A 20,326-nucleotide genomic window follows, 5' to 3' on the forward strand; every position below is an offset into this window, starting at 1 on the left:
GTTCTGTAGTAGAATTAGTTAGAGAAATACTTATGTACTGAGAAATCCTATGTAAAGGAATTTTGTTCAAAATAGAGTTTTCTAAACTTATTTGACCAGAGATATATTTAATATTTTCTGGAACACAGTCTGAAGAAATAATGAATATATATAAGTGAAATAAAACCATGTATATATATTTTTTTCACTCAAGAAATATACAACATGTCACTATTTTATGATACAGTTACAAATACCAGAGATTTTGTATTGTAGATTATATACAACAAATTATATATTTTTTTAAGTAGCTTTATTGAGACATTCACATATCATGCAATCCACTCATTTAAGCTACGGTTTAATGGATTTAAGTATATTCACAGATATGTGCAGCCATCACCACAGTAAATTTTACAACATTTTCATCATCTCAAAAATAGGTATATCCTTTATCTATATTCCGTTATTTCCCTAGGAACTAGTAATCTACTCTCTGCCTCTATAGATTTGCCTATTCTGGATATTTTCTATCAAAAGAATCATATAAATATGTGGTCATTTGTGACTGGCTTCTTTTACTTAGCATAATGATTTCAATGCTCATCCTGTGGCATCAATCACTACTTCATTTTTTTTTTTTTTTGTGACTGAATAATATTTCATTGTATGGCTGTACCACATTTAGTTATTCATTGGTGAATATTTGGGTTGTTTCCACTTCCTGCTTGTTATACTACTAAAAACATTTGTGTACAAGTTTTTGTGTGGGGCTATATGTTTTCATTTCTCTTGGGCATATACCTAGGAGTGAAATCGATGGGCTCTATGGTAACTCCATGTTTAGTGATTTGAGGTCTTGCCAGACTGTTTTCCAAAGCCCCAGCATCATTTTACATCCCAGCTGGCATTATATGAGGGTTCTGGTTTCTCTACATTCTCACCAGCATGTGTTATTGCCTGACTTTTTGATTCTAGCCATCCTAGTAGGTGTGAAGTGGTGCTACTTTATGGCTTTATTTTCATTCCTCTACCAACTGCTGACATAGATTATGTTTACCTGTGCTTTTTGGCCATTTGTATAGCTTTAAAAAAAGAGTTTTTATTGATTTCAGAGAGAAGAGGGGAGAGGGACAGAGGGACAGAAACTCAATGATGTGAGAGAATTATTGGTCGGTTGCCTCCTACATGCTCCCAACTGGGGATTGAGTCTGCATCTCAGGCATGTACCCTGACTTTCTGGTTTATAGGTCGATGCTTAATCACAGAGCCATACCACCTGGGCAGCAGTTTTGTTTTAATCTGCTTTATAGAGCAGGAGTCCACTGAAACAGAATTTGAAAAGAAGGCTTCTTTATTTAGAAAAAAGAATTAGTAAATTGAAATGTAGTGATTAAGAGAGTTGAAACTTGGGAGATTTTTTGCAAGCTGGTTGAGAAAATCCCCTTTTCTATGGAAGATAGCATAGTGTGGTAATATTGTGTTCCCAAAATACAATTCATACTTTTCATTAAGGGTCATGTGATCAAATTAATCTCAATATGAAGGAAATATTATTGAGGCTAACTTTATAATATTTTTCATCCACTATGTCACGTTATGTTGATTTTTGGATTAATATACCTGTCTGTTCAAAGGTTTAATACCATGCTTGTTTTCTTCATAGATTATGAGTGCCAAGTAAGCTACCTTGACAGAGGAGCAGTGTCGGCACGTTAGTAATGATGGATACTGAGAAGAAACCAGAGAATGATGAGGACGAAGATGTAAAAAAGGAAGCAGAAGATTCAAGGATTGTTTCATCTCAGGATGTGGAGTGTAGGCCCTTGTCTGATTTGGTAGTGAATACCTCTGAGAATTCTGCTAGCAAAAGAGCTCTTTCGGAGTCATCAACCAGTGTTTTTGTGGCGGAAGATGGAAATAAACATGCTTCCAAACGAATGAAATTCAGTGAAGCTGAGCCCTGTAGGTCCGAAGAGCAGGGTGTTTGTGGGTTATCTGAAGTGGAGGTCCCGTCTGGTGAAATGGTGAAGGCGTCCTTCCTGAATGACTGCTCAGAAGGAGATACTTGTCCTCCCACCTCGTTTTCCCTTCTATGCAGTTCTGGTCCAACTGACTCTGTTTCTCTGAAAACAGACACTGAGAAGATGATTGCTCAGGAAATGGTTTCCCTTGACCCAGAAACAAAGTCTTTCTCCAGCAAAGAGGTTGTTAGTGTTGGTTGTACCATCGGGAACATTGATTCAGCTTTCAGGTGCAACATGTGTGACCATTTGTTTTCTTCTTGCTCGGACTTGGAGAAGCATGCTGAATGTCACGAGCCGCCATCTAAGGAGTCTGCCCACTGCCCCTGCAGCCACGGAGAAGAGAGCAGCCCAGCATTGCAGACCCATGCCACACAGACACATGGGTCACGGACCGTCTTTTCTTGTGACCTTTGTGGCTTTCAGTGTGTGGAAGAGAACCTTTTGAATGCACATTGTCTTGGAAAAACACATCTCCGGCGCCAGAATCTTGCTGCTCGTGGAGGATTTGTGCAGATCTTAACAAAACAGCCTTTTCCTAAGAAGTCATGTACCATCGGAACAAAGAGTGTTCGCATAAAACCAAGAGCATCTAAACAAATAGCAAAGAATAGTGATTCAAAAGGACTAAGACATGGTGGAAGCAAATTTAAAGATTTCAGAGGCAGCATTTCTAAGCAGAGTGGAAGTAGCAGTGAGCTTCTTGTTGAAATGAGGCCGTCCAGGAGTACTGTGCTAGAAAAGGGAGAGATTGTTGAAGAAAATGTCCCTTCCTTTGGTACAACTCGAAACCCTGAAAACCAGAGTAAAAAGTTAGGAGCATTAGTAGGCTCACAGGGTCTCTTAGATAAATTGGAATCTACCAAAAAGACTCTACAGACAGCACATGGTCTCAGCTCAACCTCGAGACCGAGACCTGAGAGAAACATTCTCATGTTGGCTAATAGCTTCCGACGACGAAGTGGCACTTTCCCCTTAAAAAGCCAAGCCAAGAAAAGGTTTAATCTTTTAGGAATTAATAAACGGGGCACTAGTGAAACTCCCAGGATGTATATGAAACACGTTAGAGCACAGATGAAAACAGGTGATTCAGAGTCCATGCCTAAACACATAGAAATGGGTGGCAGTACCCACAGTCTGTGTGTGTCTTCCTCAGAAACCCTGGACCTGAAGCAGGATGAAAGAAATGCCCACCATGTGAGCTACTTTGACCCTTCCACAGTGAGGGCAGCTTCTGACCGTCAGATGTCATGTACTTGTACAGACTGTGGCCAGGTGTCTACAAGTAGGACAGAGTTGGAAGTCCACATGAAAAGGTGCCATGCAAGAGAGGTAAAATTGTCCTGCCAGACATGTGACGTTTCTAGCATGTCGAGGAGGGACCAACATGAACATTTGCACAATCACCAGCTTCAGCAAACTGCCTCTGTCCTCAGTTGTCAGTGCTGCTCATTTATTTCCTTGAATGAAACACATCTTAGAGACCACATGAAGGAAAAGCACAGTATGGGCTTTCTATGTTCTCCCTGTAATCTGTTCTTCTTGTCTGAGAAGGACATGGAGGAACACAAGACAACTGAGAAGCATATTCGCTTATTGGTTCAACCAAAGACTTCTCAATCATTTAACAATGATTTGGTTTTACAGACTTTACCTTTAAGTACTTTAGAATCAGAAAACACAAAGGATTCTATGAGCCAGTTAGGAAGAGTGGCTCAGGAAGAACTGACTAAGACCCGGATAAGCTATGGAAGTGAAGTAAGGCATTCAAATAAGCCTCAATTTCAGTGTAAGAAGTGCTTTTATAAAACACGGTCCTCCACTGTTCTCACACGACACATAAAGCTCCGGCATGGTCAGGACTACCACTTTCTTTGTAAAGCGTGTAATCTTTATTCATTGAGCAAAGAAGGAATGGAGAAACACATTAAGAGAAGCAAACATCTTGAAAATGCTAGGAAAAATAATATTGGCTTAAGCTTTGAAGAATGTATTGAAAGGGTTTGTATAGGTGCAAATGACAAGAAAGAAGACGTTACGATTTCTGGAAACGAGAGGACAGAAGGCGACATAGAAGGTGAGCAATTGCAGGAACATAACTCTTTGGAGAAGAGCATACTCACTGCCAAGGAACAGCCACAGTCTGGCGTAATCGCCAAAGATGATGAGTTAGCCTTGACCACCACTCCAAAGAGAGGGAGACCCAAAGGTAACATCTCACGGACATGTTCACACTGTGGCCTCTTGGCCTCTAGTATTACAAATCTGACTGTTCACATTAGACGAAAACATAGTCACCAATACAGTTACTTATGTAAAGTGTGTAAGTATTATACTGTAACCAAGGGAGATATGGAACGTCATTGTGCCACCAAGAAACATAAAGGACGTGTAGAAATAGAAGCAAATGGAAAACAAAGTTCAGATATCATTATTGGCCCTGAAAGGGGTAACCTTGAACCCTGTAGTAGGAGCACCAGTTCAGATGAACAAGCTAATAAGTCAGCTGAACCAGATCCCTCCAGTTCAGAAAAAACAGGACAAGAGCACAGAGATCAAGTTGAAATTGAAGTTGAAAATGTATTTCATTCTACAGATGGGGAAGCTGGCAGTCATGCTATTGATGAGAAGGAACAAGTAACTCTAGAACCAGAGGCCCTGGTGCAGCAAAGGGAAGTGTGCTCGCAGAGAGGTGCCCTGAGCACAAGTGACAATAAATGTGCACACTGTGAGTTTAGTGCTCACTCTTCAGCTTCCCTAGAATTGCATGTAAAACGGAAACACACAAAAGAATTTGCGTTTTATTGCATGGCATGTGATTACTATGCCGTGACTCATAGAGAGATGACCAGGCATGCAGCAACAGAAAAGCACAAGGTGAAAAGGCAGTCTCACCTGAATTCTTCTGACGTGGGAGCAAGTCCTTCAGAAATGTCCAAAAACATCATCATACCTGAGGAGCAGCATCAACAAAATTCTGAAGAATTCCAGATAATTTCAGGCCAATCACCTGAAACTCTTAAATCTAGAAATGCTACTGGCCATTCTGTTTTAGATGAGAATACTAACTTAGACATGTCTAAAGTACTCTGTGTTCCTGACTCTATAGAAGTTGAGACTGAAGAAGACTCTAATCTTAGTGAAGGTCCTCGGTTTTGTGAAACTTTGCAACAACCCCTTGCCCGGGACAAAGTTAGGAGACTCGAGGAAGAGGTGACCCTTAACATTTCCTCTAATGGCTCCCCAAGCAAATTTCAGAATGAAAATTCGGGAAGCTCAGCTTTAATTTATGAGACAACAAAGACCAATCACAATAAGTTGAATGACATCGGTGATCCAACTGCACATTGTGATAGTGATGGAGGGAATGGAGGAGACCATGAAGGTGAAATCCTCAGTAAACATGGATGTCTTGGAGTCCTGGATGGAGCTCATTCAGTTGAAAGCACCGTCCCTGTTGTGATGAGAATGATGGAAGGACAGCTAAACCTGGATAGCCGTGGTCAAGACCAAGTTGGAAATGTGCAGAGTTCAGTGGATTTGAAAGCTATGCAAGGAGATTCTATCTTGGAAAATAAGGAAATTCTGATGAATTCCCAACAAGAAACTGAAATTGTTATAGAAGAGGATGGTCCAGCTTCTGATAGCACCGTTGAAAGTAATGATGTTTATGAAACTATAATTAATGTTGATGATAAAGGACAGGCCATGTACAGTTTTGGCCGGTTTGATTCTTCCATAATAAGAATAAGGAACTCAGAAGATGGTGAATTGATAGACCAGTGTGAAGAGGGTCTGATAACAACAGAAGTGAGAATGAGTGAGTCCCCCTTAAAAGACTGTGCTCAAGGAGTGAAAAAGAAGAAATCTGAAGGCAGCTCCTTTGGTGAATCCACACGAATCCGTTGTGATGACTGTGGTTTCTTAGCAGATGGGTTAAGTGGACTGAATGTTCACATAGCCATGAAGCATCCTACAAAGGAGAAACACTTCCATTGTTTGCTGTGCGGCAAGTCCTTCTACACAGAGAGCAACCTGCATCAGCACTTGGCTAGTGCTGGCCACATGAGAAATGAACAGGCCAGCGTGGAAGAGCTCCCGGAGGGCGGGGCCACCTTTAAATGTGTCAAATGTACAGAGCCCTTTGATTCGGAGCAAAATTTATTTCTGCATATTAAAGGGCAGCATGAGGAACTGCTCCGGGAGGTGAATAAGTACATAGTGGAAGACACTGAGCAAATCAACCGAGAGCGAGAGGAGAATCAGGGAAATGTCTGCAAGTATTGTGGCAAGATGTGTCGCAGTAGCAATTCTATGGCTTTCCTGGCCCACATCCGCACTCATACAGGTATGTGAACCGTGGCACTTGTGCTTCTCTATAACATGCCCTTGAGTGGTAAAATCTGGACATTCCCTCCCACCCAATATGCAGTCCCTGCTGCAGTTGCTGCTAGCTCTCACTTGGTTCACATGACTGCTGGGTGATGCTCGGGACAACTAGCCACTGTCATCGCTGACACTTAACATCTATGAAGACCTGTAGGCCTCATTGATCTCAAAGGCAGGCTCTTTAACAAATTCCTTTCAATTTTATCAAAAAGCTTAGTGCCTCTCATGCTTTTGTTAAATTCCTGTCTCATAGAGATTTTCACATGTTTTAGGTCCAAACTGTTTGGTTTTTTAAGGTATCTATTAAGTGACACTGGGTTTCAGAGCAGCAGTTGCCAACCTTTCGGACTTCATGGACCACCAGGGGTCTGTGGACCACTGGTTGGCAACTGCTGTTTCAGAGGATATATTAAATGGCATTTGAGGAATGAGATAATAAAAATTTTCATACAGTTTTACAGATTTAAAAATATTGCCAGGTAGTTTATATCCAAAAGTATAACTCCCAGGCAACAAAATTCTACTTTCAAAGATCAGAAACAGTCAACAGCTTTCAAAGTCACTATGTTCGGGATTTGTGTTCATTGATACAGGCCCTGGGAGAACCTGGTGAGTTTCTGCTCTGCTTCATGGTTCATTTTAGGTAGATGTTTTTTAAAAAATTTTTTTTTCCCCCTGAAAAATGTATAAGCCAGTGTTCTAAATTTATGTAAAAATTCACTGCACTGTTTCTATAAACCTGCCATACATTCTTTATTTTAAATAGACAGCTTTTCTAAATCATTGTGCTCTGCTTAGACAAGTTCTGTCTCCATGGTTGAATTTATGAGTGGATTTGAATAATAAATTCACATTTTAATGAACATATTTTCATTAGAACTGTAAGGTTTATTTTACTGTACTTTAAAATAATGGCTTATTATTAAAGCTATACTTTAAATTCATGCAGTTTTGGAAAATTTTTGCATCATCACAGGAGAAAGACAAAAGAATATGAAACATTATTAATAGTTTAGAGTGATTAAACATAGATAAAAGTTTTTCATTGGAGAAAGTAGCAGGGAAATCTGCATAAGGTTGATCTAGGTGAATATCAGCATTGTACTCTTGATTCCAACTATTCCCAGTGCAGCGGAGTTGTGATGGTGGTTTGTTGGAGTTATTAATAACTCTGCATGCTGTATTACAGTTTACTTTCTGAAATGATACAGTTTTAGAAATTAGGCTTGTTCACATTCACAGAAAAGATGTACTTTCTTAATATGCCCTCTTAAGGCAGATAAAACTGAATAAAACTAAGAGGAAGATGCTAATGGAGCTCTTTTTAGAATTCTTTATGCAACTGTCTGGTCAAGACATGTTGCTTATAATTGATGTGGCCATTACTTGAATTCTCTTGTAATTATAGTCAATAAGTCTTGTAAATGTGTTAAAGCTCACTAAAAGCATACAAATTCAAGAACAGAGTAAGGCTAATAATTTAAAATAATCAATGTAGGCATTTCAGCACTTAATTTCCCTTGTGTGTTGATAGCTGATCATTCTTAATCCATTAAGATTTATTTAGTCGTTTACAATGCAAAATAGGTTTGCACTGGTCACTTGTGCCATTTGAAAATGTCCACCAGGTTAAGTGCAGAATGTAGTCCATTAGTCTTCCTTGACTATATGTATTAATTGCATTTAAAATCAAGTTAATGTGGATGTGAAAGTGAGGTAACTATCAATATGTGACAAAGTAACCCTACTTATATAAGTTACATCATTGATTGTAACATTTAGTAAAAGTTAGCATACTTTTTAACATTTTGTGTTGGGCTTATCAGCAAGCACATTTTTGTTGTGTTCTGAAGCACTACAAAAGCAAGATCCTGAGGACCCAATGCCCGTCTGCCATTTCAGTCTTGCAAGGCATTTTTTGGAGAAGTTGCTCTCCAGGTTTTCACTCCCAAGTTTTTTTCTTGGCGCCTCTTAGAATGAATTGCTTTTCTGATCTGTTGCTTATGTCCATGAAATAGTAATGCAGGGACTGTTATTAATGGCTAACTGGAAAAGGGCTTACTCTTCCAATCCTTGTTTTTATACTTTGTGATTTACTATATGTTTTATGTAACCTTTTCTTCCTATCCTCAGTACGATGAAAGCAGCACTATAAGAAATAAATGAGTTGGTCATCCAGAATTGTAGGGAAAAGGCGTCACAGAGCTTCCAGGGTGTTTGCTGTCTGAAGCCACTGCATGAGCAGAAAGAGCAGGGACTCCTTTCCCATTATATGAGTGGTGCAAAACCCCGGCCCTCTTTTCTCCTGTATCATTCTGTTAGAGCTTTAATTTCCTATAGCAGGGAAGGTGTTTTTAAGCTAGAAGACTGTCTGCATGCCTTCATTTTATGTTTGAGTGCACTGGTCACTCGTACTGTCCAGAAGTGTTCACATGTGGGGAACCAGAGAGTTGTATGACTTCACTGAAAAATTCCCAAGCCAGGGCTGGTGGTGTCTGTAACTAATTATACGATGGTTTTTAGAGGTTGAGTTGGCTTAAGAAGAGATGGTTCATGAGAGTTGGTCTATAGGAAGTAAGCAGAGTGAGAACATGGGTGTGATTCTGTTCACTGCTTCATCTCTGTGCCCTGCACATAGCTGGCTCCCAACATTACTGTTGGAGAGGTGAATAAGCGGATGGACAGTTTTGTGAATGAAGTGCCAATGTGTAGTGAAGAATGTAGCATTTAGGCTAGAGTTGACACGCGTTAGATGCTGGGTATATACGTCTGACCTGATTCTTTAAGACCTAAAGTTTTATTAAATTTTTAATTTTAATGTCACATTCATGTTTGCATAATAGTCAGCAATGGCTGATGTTAAGGAAAATAGTACCTCTGGTTCCCTAACGTTTGGATTTTTATGGCACAGAAAGATGTTAACACAGTCTATTTGGGATATAAGATATGAAAAATACTCAGAGCCTTCATGATTTCTACATGAAAGCTGTCAACTCATTCATGTGTTGTCAGCACACTGGCAGTAATCACTGAGACCTGAAGGCACTAGAGTGTCTCACCGAGGAGCCAGGTACAATCCACTGAAAGCACTGAGGTCGGTGTCTGGACCTTTGTGGCACATGTGTTCGCACAGGGAGAAGGAGCTCATAACAATGTCAGTGCAGGATGAGCAAGACTAAAGCTTAAATCCACAAGATAGATGTTTTAAATCCTTTCACTACATTGTGATACAAATGTTGAGGGAGCTTTATCTTCTTTGTTTGAAGTCCTGGTGTTATTGTTAAATTAATAATTTCATAATTACCTATTATCTTAAATGCATTTTAATCCAAAGTACAAGTAAATTGGTTTTCTCACTTATGTCTTTTATAAGTCCCTTTAATAGAGTTTTCTGTTGAGATGAAGTGTTTCATAGTGGTCATAGGCTTAGTTTTATCAGAATCATTTAAATAAACTGTAGTTTCTAATGTGATTGATATAATGTGATTGCTGTAAGCTGCAGTCTCAACCTGCTTTTGACATTTACACATAAAGCTGACTAGATATAACCATTCAGGTGCTAAATATATTTTACATCTACTTCTAACGGCAGAAATGGAAGTATTGAGAGATCTGGCTTCATTGTCATTGAACTGTGAAATATTCAACCTTGTCTGCCTGTGCTAGTACTACTGTTGAGTTTTTTATTTCTGTTAGAAGATTAAAATTAAATGCTTCACTTTTTTTGTCAGCTTTTGGGAATTAAATTGAAATTTAAGACTCTAAAATTTTTTACTGAGTGCTTCAGTTTCAACGAAGTATTCTTGGAGGATTTTTTTCCAAGGGCACTGCACAAAGGTTCATTGATCAAATTTGATTTATTGCATTTTTTTTGCTTGAGCCTTTTTGTATATTTATTCAAGTTTACATATTTTATATTCTGTCTGATCATGTTAGAAGAGGTGTTTCACCAAATAGGGATTAAACATGATCTGAAAAATCTGGAAACACATTGTCCTGACTTTAAGCAGTGATTTCCATGGTTTTCATTTATTTGAAGATTTAGTGGCTAGAAAATCAGAAAATGGTGTATATTATATATATATATATATTGCAACTTAAAAAGTGTAGCTTCTCATTAATGTGGATACTGATTATCAGTAACTATAATATATTGGGTAAAGTCTACTACTGACACTAAGTTTGTTGACTATTAAATAGTTTTGTTTTCTCATTGAATATAGATTAAAATAAAAAAAAATTTGGTACTACGTTTTTATGTTCAAATATTTGCTCTTGAAATTAATAATAACTAACATGTCAGTTCTTTTGGTTTTCAGAATCAGTACAGATTTTTGACTACAAAGTGACCATAAAGCAAATAATTTATCCATTGCGTATTCTTAAATTCTATGCTGTTAAAATAATAATATAGTGACTCTTAGGGAATAATGTAAAAAATATCTAAAATACCATTATTAATGTGAATAAAGTCAAAGCTGCAGAAGTTTATTTACTTGATGACACATATACTTGAAAATATCAGCTACTCTATTTGCATTTATGCTTTTAAAATATCACATTTTAAATGTGGAGTGACTGTGAAAGATACTTTTGTGAATTGTAAGGAAAATATTTAAAATTATTTATCTCATTTCATCTACTTAATACTAGTCACCTGGGCCACTTTTGATTTTAAATCTTAGAAATATTACTCAAAGTTAGGGACACTCATTGAAGCATTCAAGTCTCCTTGGTGGAATAATTATGGAATGCAGGTCATTTCAAGTTAGAAAGGAATGCAAGTGCTCCATTTTAGGGACAGAAATTTGTAATTAGATTAAAAGTATGATTTAAGATCTAAGCCTCTTTTTAAAGTATCAGTACAGTATTATTCAAATTAAAATAATATTTTATGTTAAATTTACTTAGGATCAAAACCATTCAAGTGCAAGATCTGCCATTTTGCAACAGCTCAGCTTGGCGATGCCAGAAACCATGTCAAAAGGCACCTTGGGATGAGGGAATACAAGTGTCATGTGTGTGGGTGAGTAAATTGAAACTGTTTCCACTGTGTGAACCAGGAAGCTTATGCAGGATTTCATTGTTTCAGAATTCAGAACTGATATGAGTAAGAGGGGCTAAAATTATGCATTCATAGCCCCCTTCCCATTGTTATGATAAATTCCTTAAATACAGTTATGACATTCTTCTCCACTTCTAATCCTGTACTGAAGATGAGCAATTTTATGGGCTACAAGGTCAATTTGAACCTGTAATCTGTAAATTGACTAAATTATAGGATGTTCATTCACGTTGCCAGAGAGAACTGAAAATTCCATTTAAAGACATAAAAAATACATAATATAGCTTAAGGAGTGTATATGTATGTTTTTTTACTTTTGCTTTGCTGATTTAATTTTAATCACATTAATGGCTCTTTGGATCCATTGGACATATTCTATAAGGAGAAAAAAAAAGCAGAAAAAGACTTAATTTTGGACAACTGGTTACTATTATTGCTGGGATGAGCCTTTAAAAAAGTGTATAATGTATATTTTTATGTAACTTTATTTCAAAACTTGTTTTCCTTTTTTAGTTAATGGATTTTTCCTCTGAGGAATCATTCACAATCTTTAGTTGTCATTCAAATGTGTTACATTTAATAGGAAGCACTGAGATGCTATAAAAAGTTTTAAAATGCCATGGTGTCTATAGTATGTCATAGACATTCAGAGCTGGATCTTAATACCCTACTTTTGATTAAGGATATATTTTAATGTTATTATGCCAGAGAAATGAACTAATAAGTGCATCACATAAAAACACTTTGTATGTGAAACCTGAGAAACCTTCTTATATCTAATTCACAAAATAATTTAGGTTCAATTAAATTATGCAGTGTGCTCATGTTATATTAGGGTTATTTTTTCATTTGAAAATTCCCCTGGTTGGCGCTATTGTATAAATATAAATTACTTTTAAGTCATAAATACCTGGTTTTTGTTAGATACTATACTTCATCCCAAGATGCCATTGCATTTTTTGACCCTTAAGATAATTTTAAAAGTGACTTTGCAAGCACTTTTATTAACCATGATCTGTGATTTATTCATGGACAGAATTGATGGTTCAGTGACTTGCAGCTAAAGTAAATGAAGACGAACCTTTGCCCTAAAGCCCCCTGAAGATCGGTGCAGAATGAGTTTTGTTGCTACTGATTTTAGCTGCAAGGGTCGAGTGCCAAATGGTTCATTTTAATTGCTCTAGGTCTTGAAATTAAAAAAGATATCTCATTTATTATTTTTACCATATGAATGATAGGAAAGAGGAAGGCCCTGACTTCAACGAAAATTTGCTGTCAGATGACCATAAACCGTGTCTTCCTCATTTCCACAAAACAGACAATTTTTGCATACTACTGTTATTAGAAATATAATTCTATTCATTTTTATTAGGGTTACTAAGACTCTGGAAAAGGATGAAGAAACTTTTTTAGAGAACAGTTTTTAACACATGTAGCATCAAAAATGATACATGATTGATTGGCTTTGCTTACATAATTTGAATAATGCACACTTTGCTTAGCTCAATGCTTACCACATACAACTGAAATGTTGCACTAGTGATTTATAGATTTGATGCCCAAGATAAAGAATTGAAAATGCATGTAGATATATTGAGCTTTATACTGCTATCATAGAGTTCTATGTCTATGTATGTGTAGAAAAAGCTATCTAGATTCTAAAATTGTATCTCTTAGAATTATGGTAGTCATTGAATTGTATTTGACCATGAAATGATAGATCTCTTATTTTTTTTAGAAATGAAATTTGATTTAAAAGTTACTTAATAGTATCACAGTATAGATATTTTCACAATGCAGCTAATCATTCTGAAGAATTGCAGTAAACTAAGAAATGCCTATTGATCAATGTTTTTAAAGTAGAACAATAGTGAGTTAAATACCCTTCAATATTAAAAGTGTATCATAAGTTGTTCACGTGTTTCAAAGGGATAGGGCAGTATGTAAGTTAAACATTAAATTGGAAAACATTAAAAAAAATGTAAGAGTTGGCTACTAGATTAGTGGCAGTAGAGAGCATTGGTACATTAACATCACTGACAATGTCAACTCATTATCATTGATGGTTAAATAATCTTAGAGCAGCTCCGTGGACCTATTAGTTCCTGAACATAAGCAACTCATGCTGCATTTCTTCATTAGCTTTAATTGCTATAAATTTTACTTTAAAAAAATACTTTAAAATGTGAAGTGATCTTTCAGGAACATTAACTGTATAATTTTGTCACAAACAGAAGGTCCTGCACTGTGTTTTCTTTTCTGAGGTAATTAGTGTCTTAGTGTATATCTTTTATAACTTTATTAATAACCTCTTCATTATTTTAGTTGAAAGAAAAAATGTTTTCAAGTAATTTTATTTGCATGATATTATGTAGGAATAGTGGGGCAGGCAATATTTTTTTATTTTTTATTTTTATTAATCTGTTGGTTTTTTTTGTAAAAAAACCCCACACAAAACAAAACCTAGTATTTTATGGTGAAATTTATGGAAATAATAGTGTATTTTGTTGACTCTATCAACCTCAGAATTAATGTTTCATATTATTTGTGATTGAGTTCTTTATCATATCTTTATGTGTCTTTTATTTGAACATTGAACATGTTCATCAAATATATAGCTGATATTTTTTTTCCTGAGGCTTAGTTTAAGATTGAGTGTTAGCTTCTCTCTTAACAAAAGCTGCCTTTTAAATTTTCATTTTTAAAAATCTACACTGATTTTCTTTGAATTGTTAAGCTGAATTTTAAGATAATCTCTTGTTCCTTCTCAGCAAATCTTAGCTACAATCTGTCATGGATTTAAGTTAGTTTAAAAGAGAAGCTGAATGTCTTTGCTGTCTAATTGCTACTGGCTAGCTGGATTCAGAGCTTGGGATTTAATTTTTGTTTACTCATGTGGTTTACATGCTCAATAGCATGGTAAACAATTAAAAATGTATTGCTTTGAACTCCTGTTTTAAGAACATGTTATAGATAACTTCATTTACAAGCCTTTTATTTTACTTTCACTTTTAGGAGAAACAGTTTTTGAATAATACAGCTTAATGTGTTTCTTACATCTGAGTGTGAACTTGAGGACTTTTATAAAATACAGATGTATCTATATATACTTGATGGATAGTTAATATGGAAATGGCTATGGGTCTGATAGAGGAGTTTAGTGGGGGAGAAAATAGCAAATAATGGAAAGCATTCCTATATGTAAGTTAAAATTTTTTGTGGGACATATGTTTAAAAACAGGTTAAACACATATTTTTAATAAATCCCTGATCTTTAACTTTGTTTATTTTTAGTAGTCAAGAACTTGAAAATCTCAGTGGCTCAAAAAAATCGTTATAGATACCGTGTTTTCTTAAATTTACTTAAATTTATTTAATAATGTCTCTCTGTGTGTACATATAATAGTATGTATAATACTCTAATAAATAGTATTTATGCAGTGCTGTGGTTTAGTGGATTCCTTAAGTAATATTTATTTGTTGATTTCTATAGTTTCATGAGATTGTTTATCTCCTGTTTATTATCTCCATTTACAGATAATAAACTTGAGATTAAGAGTATTTTTAGTAATGGACTTAGGTTATGGAGTAGTAATGGTAGACCACTGTTTTCTTCCTTTAACTGTCCCTTTTCCTTATTTCTCTGCTTTTTGTAATATTGGTTATTTGGTTACTATCTTCTATTTGTACTATTTTTTCTCTCTGGGTTGTTTTCACTAGCATGTAATAGCTGCAACTTATTTCCTTTCAGCCCCCAACCGCTCTTGTTTCCTGCTTTTGCTCAGATTTATGTTCTTTTAAAAAAATTGCTTATACACTGTTTTACTTTAATAATCTGTTATTGAGTTTCTTTTTTATATCTTTCTATTTCACTTTTCTCATATTAAATGGCAGTTTTAAAATTTTTTACTTTTCCTAGTTTTTTATGTATTGATAATTTATTCCACTTGAGTGGTTAAAAGTTAAACATGTTGGTATAATAGAGAAAAGTGCCTAAAAAAGTGAAGATTTTATTATCTTTTCATTAGGATGAGAGGGATAAAATTGATCAACCTGTTGTTTTTCCATTACTGGTTACCAAACAAAAAAGAGTTAGTAGAAAACCTAGTTAGTAAACCTAGGAAATACACCTAACTTTGTAGGCCATAATTCACAAAACCCTGGTATGCATAATTTATGGATTATGGTATTTTTTGATTGATTTTCTCATGTCTAATCTTGGATCTTGTGTGTAGAGTTAAGTAGTTGAGTAGAATTACCTAATCAGGAGAGGATAAGAGCATTTTCTAAATCTGTCACCTCTTCGTTAATGAGAAGATTCTAGACATTTTCTATTGTGTATTAATTTACTTGTGAATTGTTTATTAAAAGCTGGCATAAGTAACCTAAAACAGAAAGTTACTAATGCAGTAAAACTCTTTGGATTTTTTGTTTTTGGTGTTTTTTTTTTTTTTTTTTTCCATGTGTGGCATTACCTAGTTTTTGTGCATTAGAAGGGATCTCTATGTAGATGATTATAATGTCACTTTCTGACCTTTGCAGCTTGAATAATTGTAAATCATTGCTTCATAACGTGTCAGAGAATGTCTGTACTAGGCAATTAAATGGCAGAATATAATAGACCAAATTATTGCCTGTCATGTTTTCAACAACACAGTTAGTATTTGAGTTACACTTAATCATTACGTGCATTAGCAACTTCATTGGAATCCAGCTTCAGGCTGAGCATGAAATACATTACATTATTTAAACCTCTAATGGTACAAGTCATTTATTTGTGTTGAAGTGTACAACATGCAGAGTTTCATAAAGCAAGGAACACTTGAGAGCTTAATTTATCCAAATCAAAGTCTAAATGCAGATAAACACAAGTGGCAAAAATTAGTAATTTTTATAGGCTGGAAATATTTAAAAATATATGGTTGTGGGTAATTGTAGGCAGCAGGAATAAATTAAAATCACTATTTTTAGTCCTCTCTGAGAACTAACACTGTGTATACCTAAGTCATTAAAAGCACCATGGAATTGCATTTTTAGCTGAACAGTTAATTACACCCATCATATCTACAGAGGTATCCAAATAAAATAAGTAGTTGGTTCAGTTGGTTGTTTTGGTTAAAGAGATATAGATAGAAAAACTTTGTTTTGTATTGTGGCATGAATTATGCTTATAACTATATACAGTGCAGCCTCTCCCATTTAAAAAAAAATCGAAATTAATGTCAAAAGTGCTCTTATAAAGGGTGTATTATATTTAAAAATATTATAATGCTTTTTCTTTAATGATATATTTTTGTCTTTAGTATAAAATTTGTAAATGTAGGAGAGAATGGGGATTGGGTTAGGTTAATGGAAAAGAAACAGAAGAACATTTTCCCTAGGCTGTCTTCATGGTGAAAGGAGATATGTACCCTGTTCTTGGTTTTTGTGGCAGTGTTTTCTTGAATTTTTGCCACGGCAAAGTGGAGTTATAGATTTACCTCAAGGTAGTAAGTATGATCCTATATAATAAAAGCAAACTATGCTAATTAGACCAGACATCCTTCTGGATGATTTTCTGGATGAAGCTGGGGCTGTGAGGACCGAGGCAGAGGCAGGGGCTGAGCCCCTGGCACAAATTTTGTGCATCAGGCTTCTAGTTAACTTATAATAAAATAGAAGTTAAATATGCATTGTTGCTTCTCTTTGACAATTGTGTTGCAGTTGTCCTCTCTCTTTAAGATCTATCCAGTGAAAAAGTCATATTTCAGTGACTTGAGTCATTTTTGCCTTATTTTATTTTAAAATGGTTTTGTGATGTCTTTAAAATTATATTGTGGACTCCTAGGATTCTTTAGCCCTCCTGACCTTACTCCTGGTTTCCTTTGCTTGTTCTGTGATTTTTTATCTTTATTTTTAGCCTGTTGTCTCCCTCCCTCTTTCTGTTTATGCATGTATTTGTGTAAGTCCTTTAATTTCTAGAGGGATTTGCTCTTTGATGTGTCCAAGACAATGAGAGGTGTTGGTAATGTAGATAGGAGGGAAGCAAAATCAATGACTGACATATTCATTTATTTCTTGTGGGGCAGATTCTCCAGAGATTCTTCTTGTGCGGGCACAGTGATCAGGTAGTGCAAGGGCTCTGTAGTCACATGTTTCATGTGGGAGAGACAGACATAAAGGGAGATGCCCCTCAGGAGAAGAAGTGAGAGATGGTGATAGGTAGGTGCTCATTTCTGCTGAAGAGCATAAGGAACGGCTTCCTTGAGAGGTTATGTATGAGTTGGGCCTTTCACAGGGCAGACTCAGACATTTTAAATAGAGGGAACAAAAGTAGCAAAGAATGGGATAGCATAGCATATTAAGAACACTGCAAAAAATTCTTGGAGTGTAAGTGGCTAGATGGGGTGAAATGGGAGATTAAAAAAATGTATACTAATAAAAGGGTGGTTGGGGTGATACAGCTGGCAGGGGAGGGCAGTTAGGAGTGGTCAAACCAGTAGGGGAGGGTAGTTAGGGGCAATCAGGCTGATAGGGGAGAAGGTAGAGGGTGATCAGGCTGGCAGGGAAGCAGTTAGGGGGTGATCAGGTTGGCAGACAGAGGTAGTTAGGGGGCGATCAGGCCAGCAGGCAGAGGCAGTTAGGGGCGATGAGACTGGCAGGTAGGCAGTTAGGGACGAACAGGCCAGTAGGCAGAGGCAGTTAGGGGGCGATCGGGCTGGCAGGAAGAGGTGTTTAGGGGTGATCAGGCCGGCGGGCAGAGGTGGTTAGGGGCAATCAGACAAGTAGGTAGGTGAGCCGTTAGGAGCCAGTGGTTTCCGATTATGAGAGGGATTTCTGACTTTAGGCCCGATCCCACAGTTGGTCATCCCCCGAGGGGTCCTGGATTGGAGAGGGTGAAGGCTGGGCTGAGGATCCCTATTCCCCCGCGAATTTCTTGCACTGGGCCTCTATTATTAGATAAACACTTATGCCAGTGATTCTAGTCTTTAGGGTAAAAAGGTCAAAACAATATCTGCCTCAAACGGGTGCAGAAAACTTTGGTAAAGAAATGTCTGAATCTTGCTCTCCGATTCAGGAAAAATTTTATCGGATGGGTAGCATTTGCTGTAGAGGTAAGTGGGAGTAGGTGGATAACCACGGCTGCACATTCCAGACAAGGTTCGGGTGAGTTCTGCCAGGAATATGTGTTCAGGATGGGCATGGACTTCAGCCCTGCCAGAGGCCAGATCGCTTGCAGAGAGTAGACCAAGGGGTGGCTGGGTGAGGCGGGCTTGGCCAGAGCACAGCCCTTTGTCCTGCAAGGTGCTCAATGCTGGTCTTTACTTCCACTTTCCATCACTTTTTTTTTTTTCCCCTTTCCATCACTTGTCTGCTTTTCTTCCAGCTTCCTAAACTCTGGATAGGCAGGAAAGAGAGGAAATAGAGAGGCTCATGGGAAGAGAATTGCCACTTCAGAATCAAGGGACCTGAGAATTGGCCATGGGAATTATTTTTTAGGAGAATTTCACTGTTTGTAATTTTAATTAGAGACATTATTGATTGTGGATAATTGTAATGAACACAGGTTGATACTGGTTCCATATACCCAATTATAGCATAGTTCCAAATAATAATTACAAGGACATACAATTATTTCCCATGCTGCAGGCATTCACCTATCACTAACACATTGAAAATGGATGGTGGAGTGTTTCCACACCCAGGTCATTTGGATAGGCCTTACCACCTGGGGTAAGCTTGTCCATCTAAAGTACAAACACTCAGTAATGCATGTTCTTCTGGTCATCAGTACCTCCCTCATTTCTGAGTACATTCATGGTTATATGGTTCTGTGGATTCTCTCTCTACACCTCTGATCACTTTAACTCATCCCCAGGGTCTCTTTCTTCCCATTGCTGCCACTTGCTTCAGTATTTTACTAGGAATTAGTGCAGAGTTTTTGTTGAGAAGATCAGAGTGCCGAGGAGAAATAGTTCTAGGTACTATTAATGCTACTCTCTAGATATAGGAATTTTTGTTTGATTGTTAATCCTTACCCGAGGATATTTTTCCCATTGATTTTCTTAGAGAGCAGAAGGGGGTGAAGGGGAGAGATCGAGAGCGAGAGAGAGAAAACATTGATGTGAGAGAGACACATTGATTGGTTGTCTCCTGCACATGTTCCAACTGGTTCCGGTGGTGAACCTGCACCGAGGTACATGCATTTGACTGGAAGGAATTGAACTTGAGACCCTCTGGTGTGCAGGTCAGCACTCTGCCATGCTGGTCAGGGCTAGATATAGGAATTTACAAATTATCATTGGTCTGCTATTCCCATTTGATTTAAAAAAGAAATACTGTTTACTGCTGAGGGGCTCAACCACTAAGCCACACCAGTCAGGCTAAGCATGATTTTTTTATATTTTATTTAAAAAATATATTTTATTGATTTCAGAGAGGAAGGGAGGGGGAGAGATAGAAACATCAATGATGAGAGAGAATCATTGATCAGCTGCCTCCTGCATGCCCCCCACTGAGGGCTGAGCTCTCAACCCAGGCATATGCCCTTGGCCTGAATCAAACCTGGGACCCTTCAGTCCACAGGCTGATGCTCTATCCGCCAAGCCAAACCAGCTAGGGCTAAGCATGATTTTTTATTGTGATTACTCAGTGCTTTAGAACATAAATTTGCACTGGTCTGAAAAATTGGATTGTGTTTAAATATTAAAAAGACATTTTAGGATTCCTCACTGGAATTTATTTAAAAAATAAGATTTTAGAACTTATAATATTGTCTGTTCTAATCCATATGGTGGACAGATAAAGAAGTTTGTTGGGTCAAGAGCTTAATGACTTTTTACAAATGGAGAGAAGAACCCAGGATTCTGGCTCTGGGGTCAGTGTCATG

The 20,326-nt window shown here is 37.0% G+C and overlaps 1 protein-coding gene across 1 annotated transcript in view; it reads left to right on the forward strand.

Moving 5' to 3' along the window:
* The window catches only part of ZNF407 (zinc finger protein 407), a 361,659-nt gene that overhangs the window by 19,749 nt on the left and 321,584 nt on the right, over positions 1 to 20,326 (forward strand). Inside the window, exons 2-3 of the mRNA XM_084887160.1 lie at positions 1,646 to 6,351; positions 11,304 to 11,418. Coding sequence (XP_084743286.1) covers positions 1,701 to 6,351; positions 11,304 to 11,418 — 4,766 coding nt within the window. The 5' untranslated portion in view covers positions 1,646 to 1,700. The remainder of the gene's footprint in view (positions 1 to 1,645; positions 6,352 to 11,303; positions 11,419 to 20,326) is intronic.

The sequence above is a fragment of the Pipistrellus hanaki genome (genome assembly GCF_964339955.1).
Source record: "Pipistrellus hanaki genome assembly, chromosome: 6".
Classification (NCBI taxonomy): domain Eukaryota; kingdom Metazoa; phylum Chordata; class Mammalia; order Chiroptera; family Vespertilionidae; genus Pipistrellus; species Pipistrellus hanaki.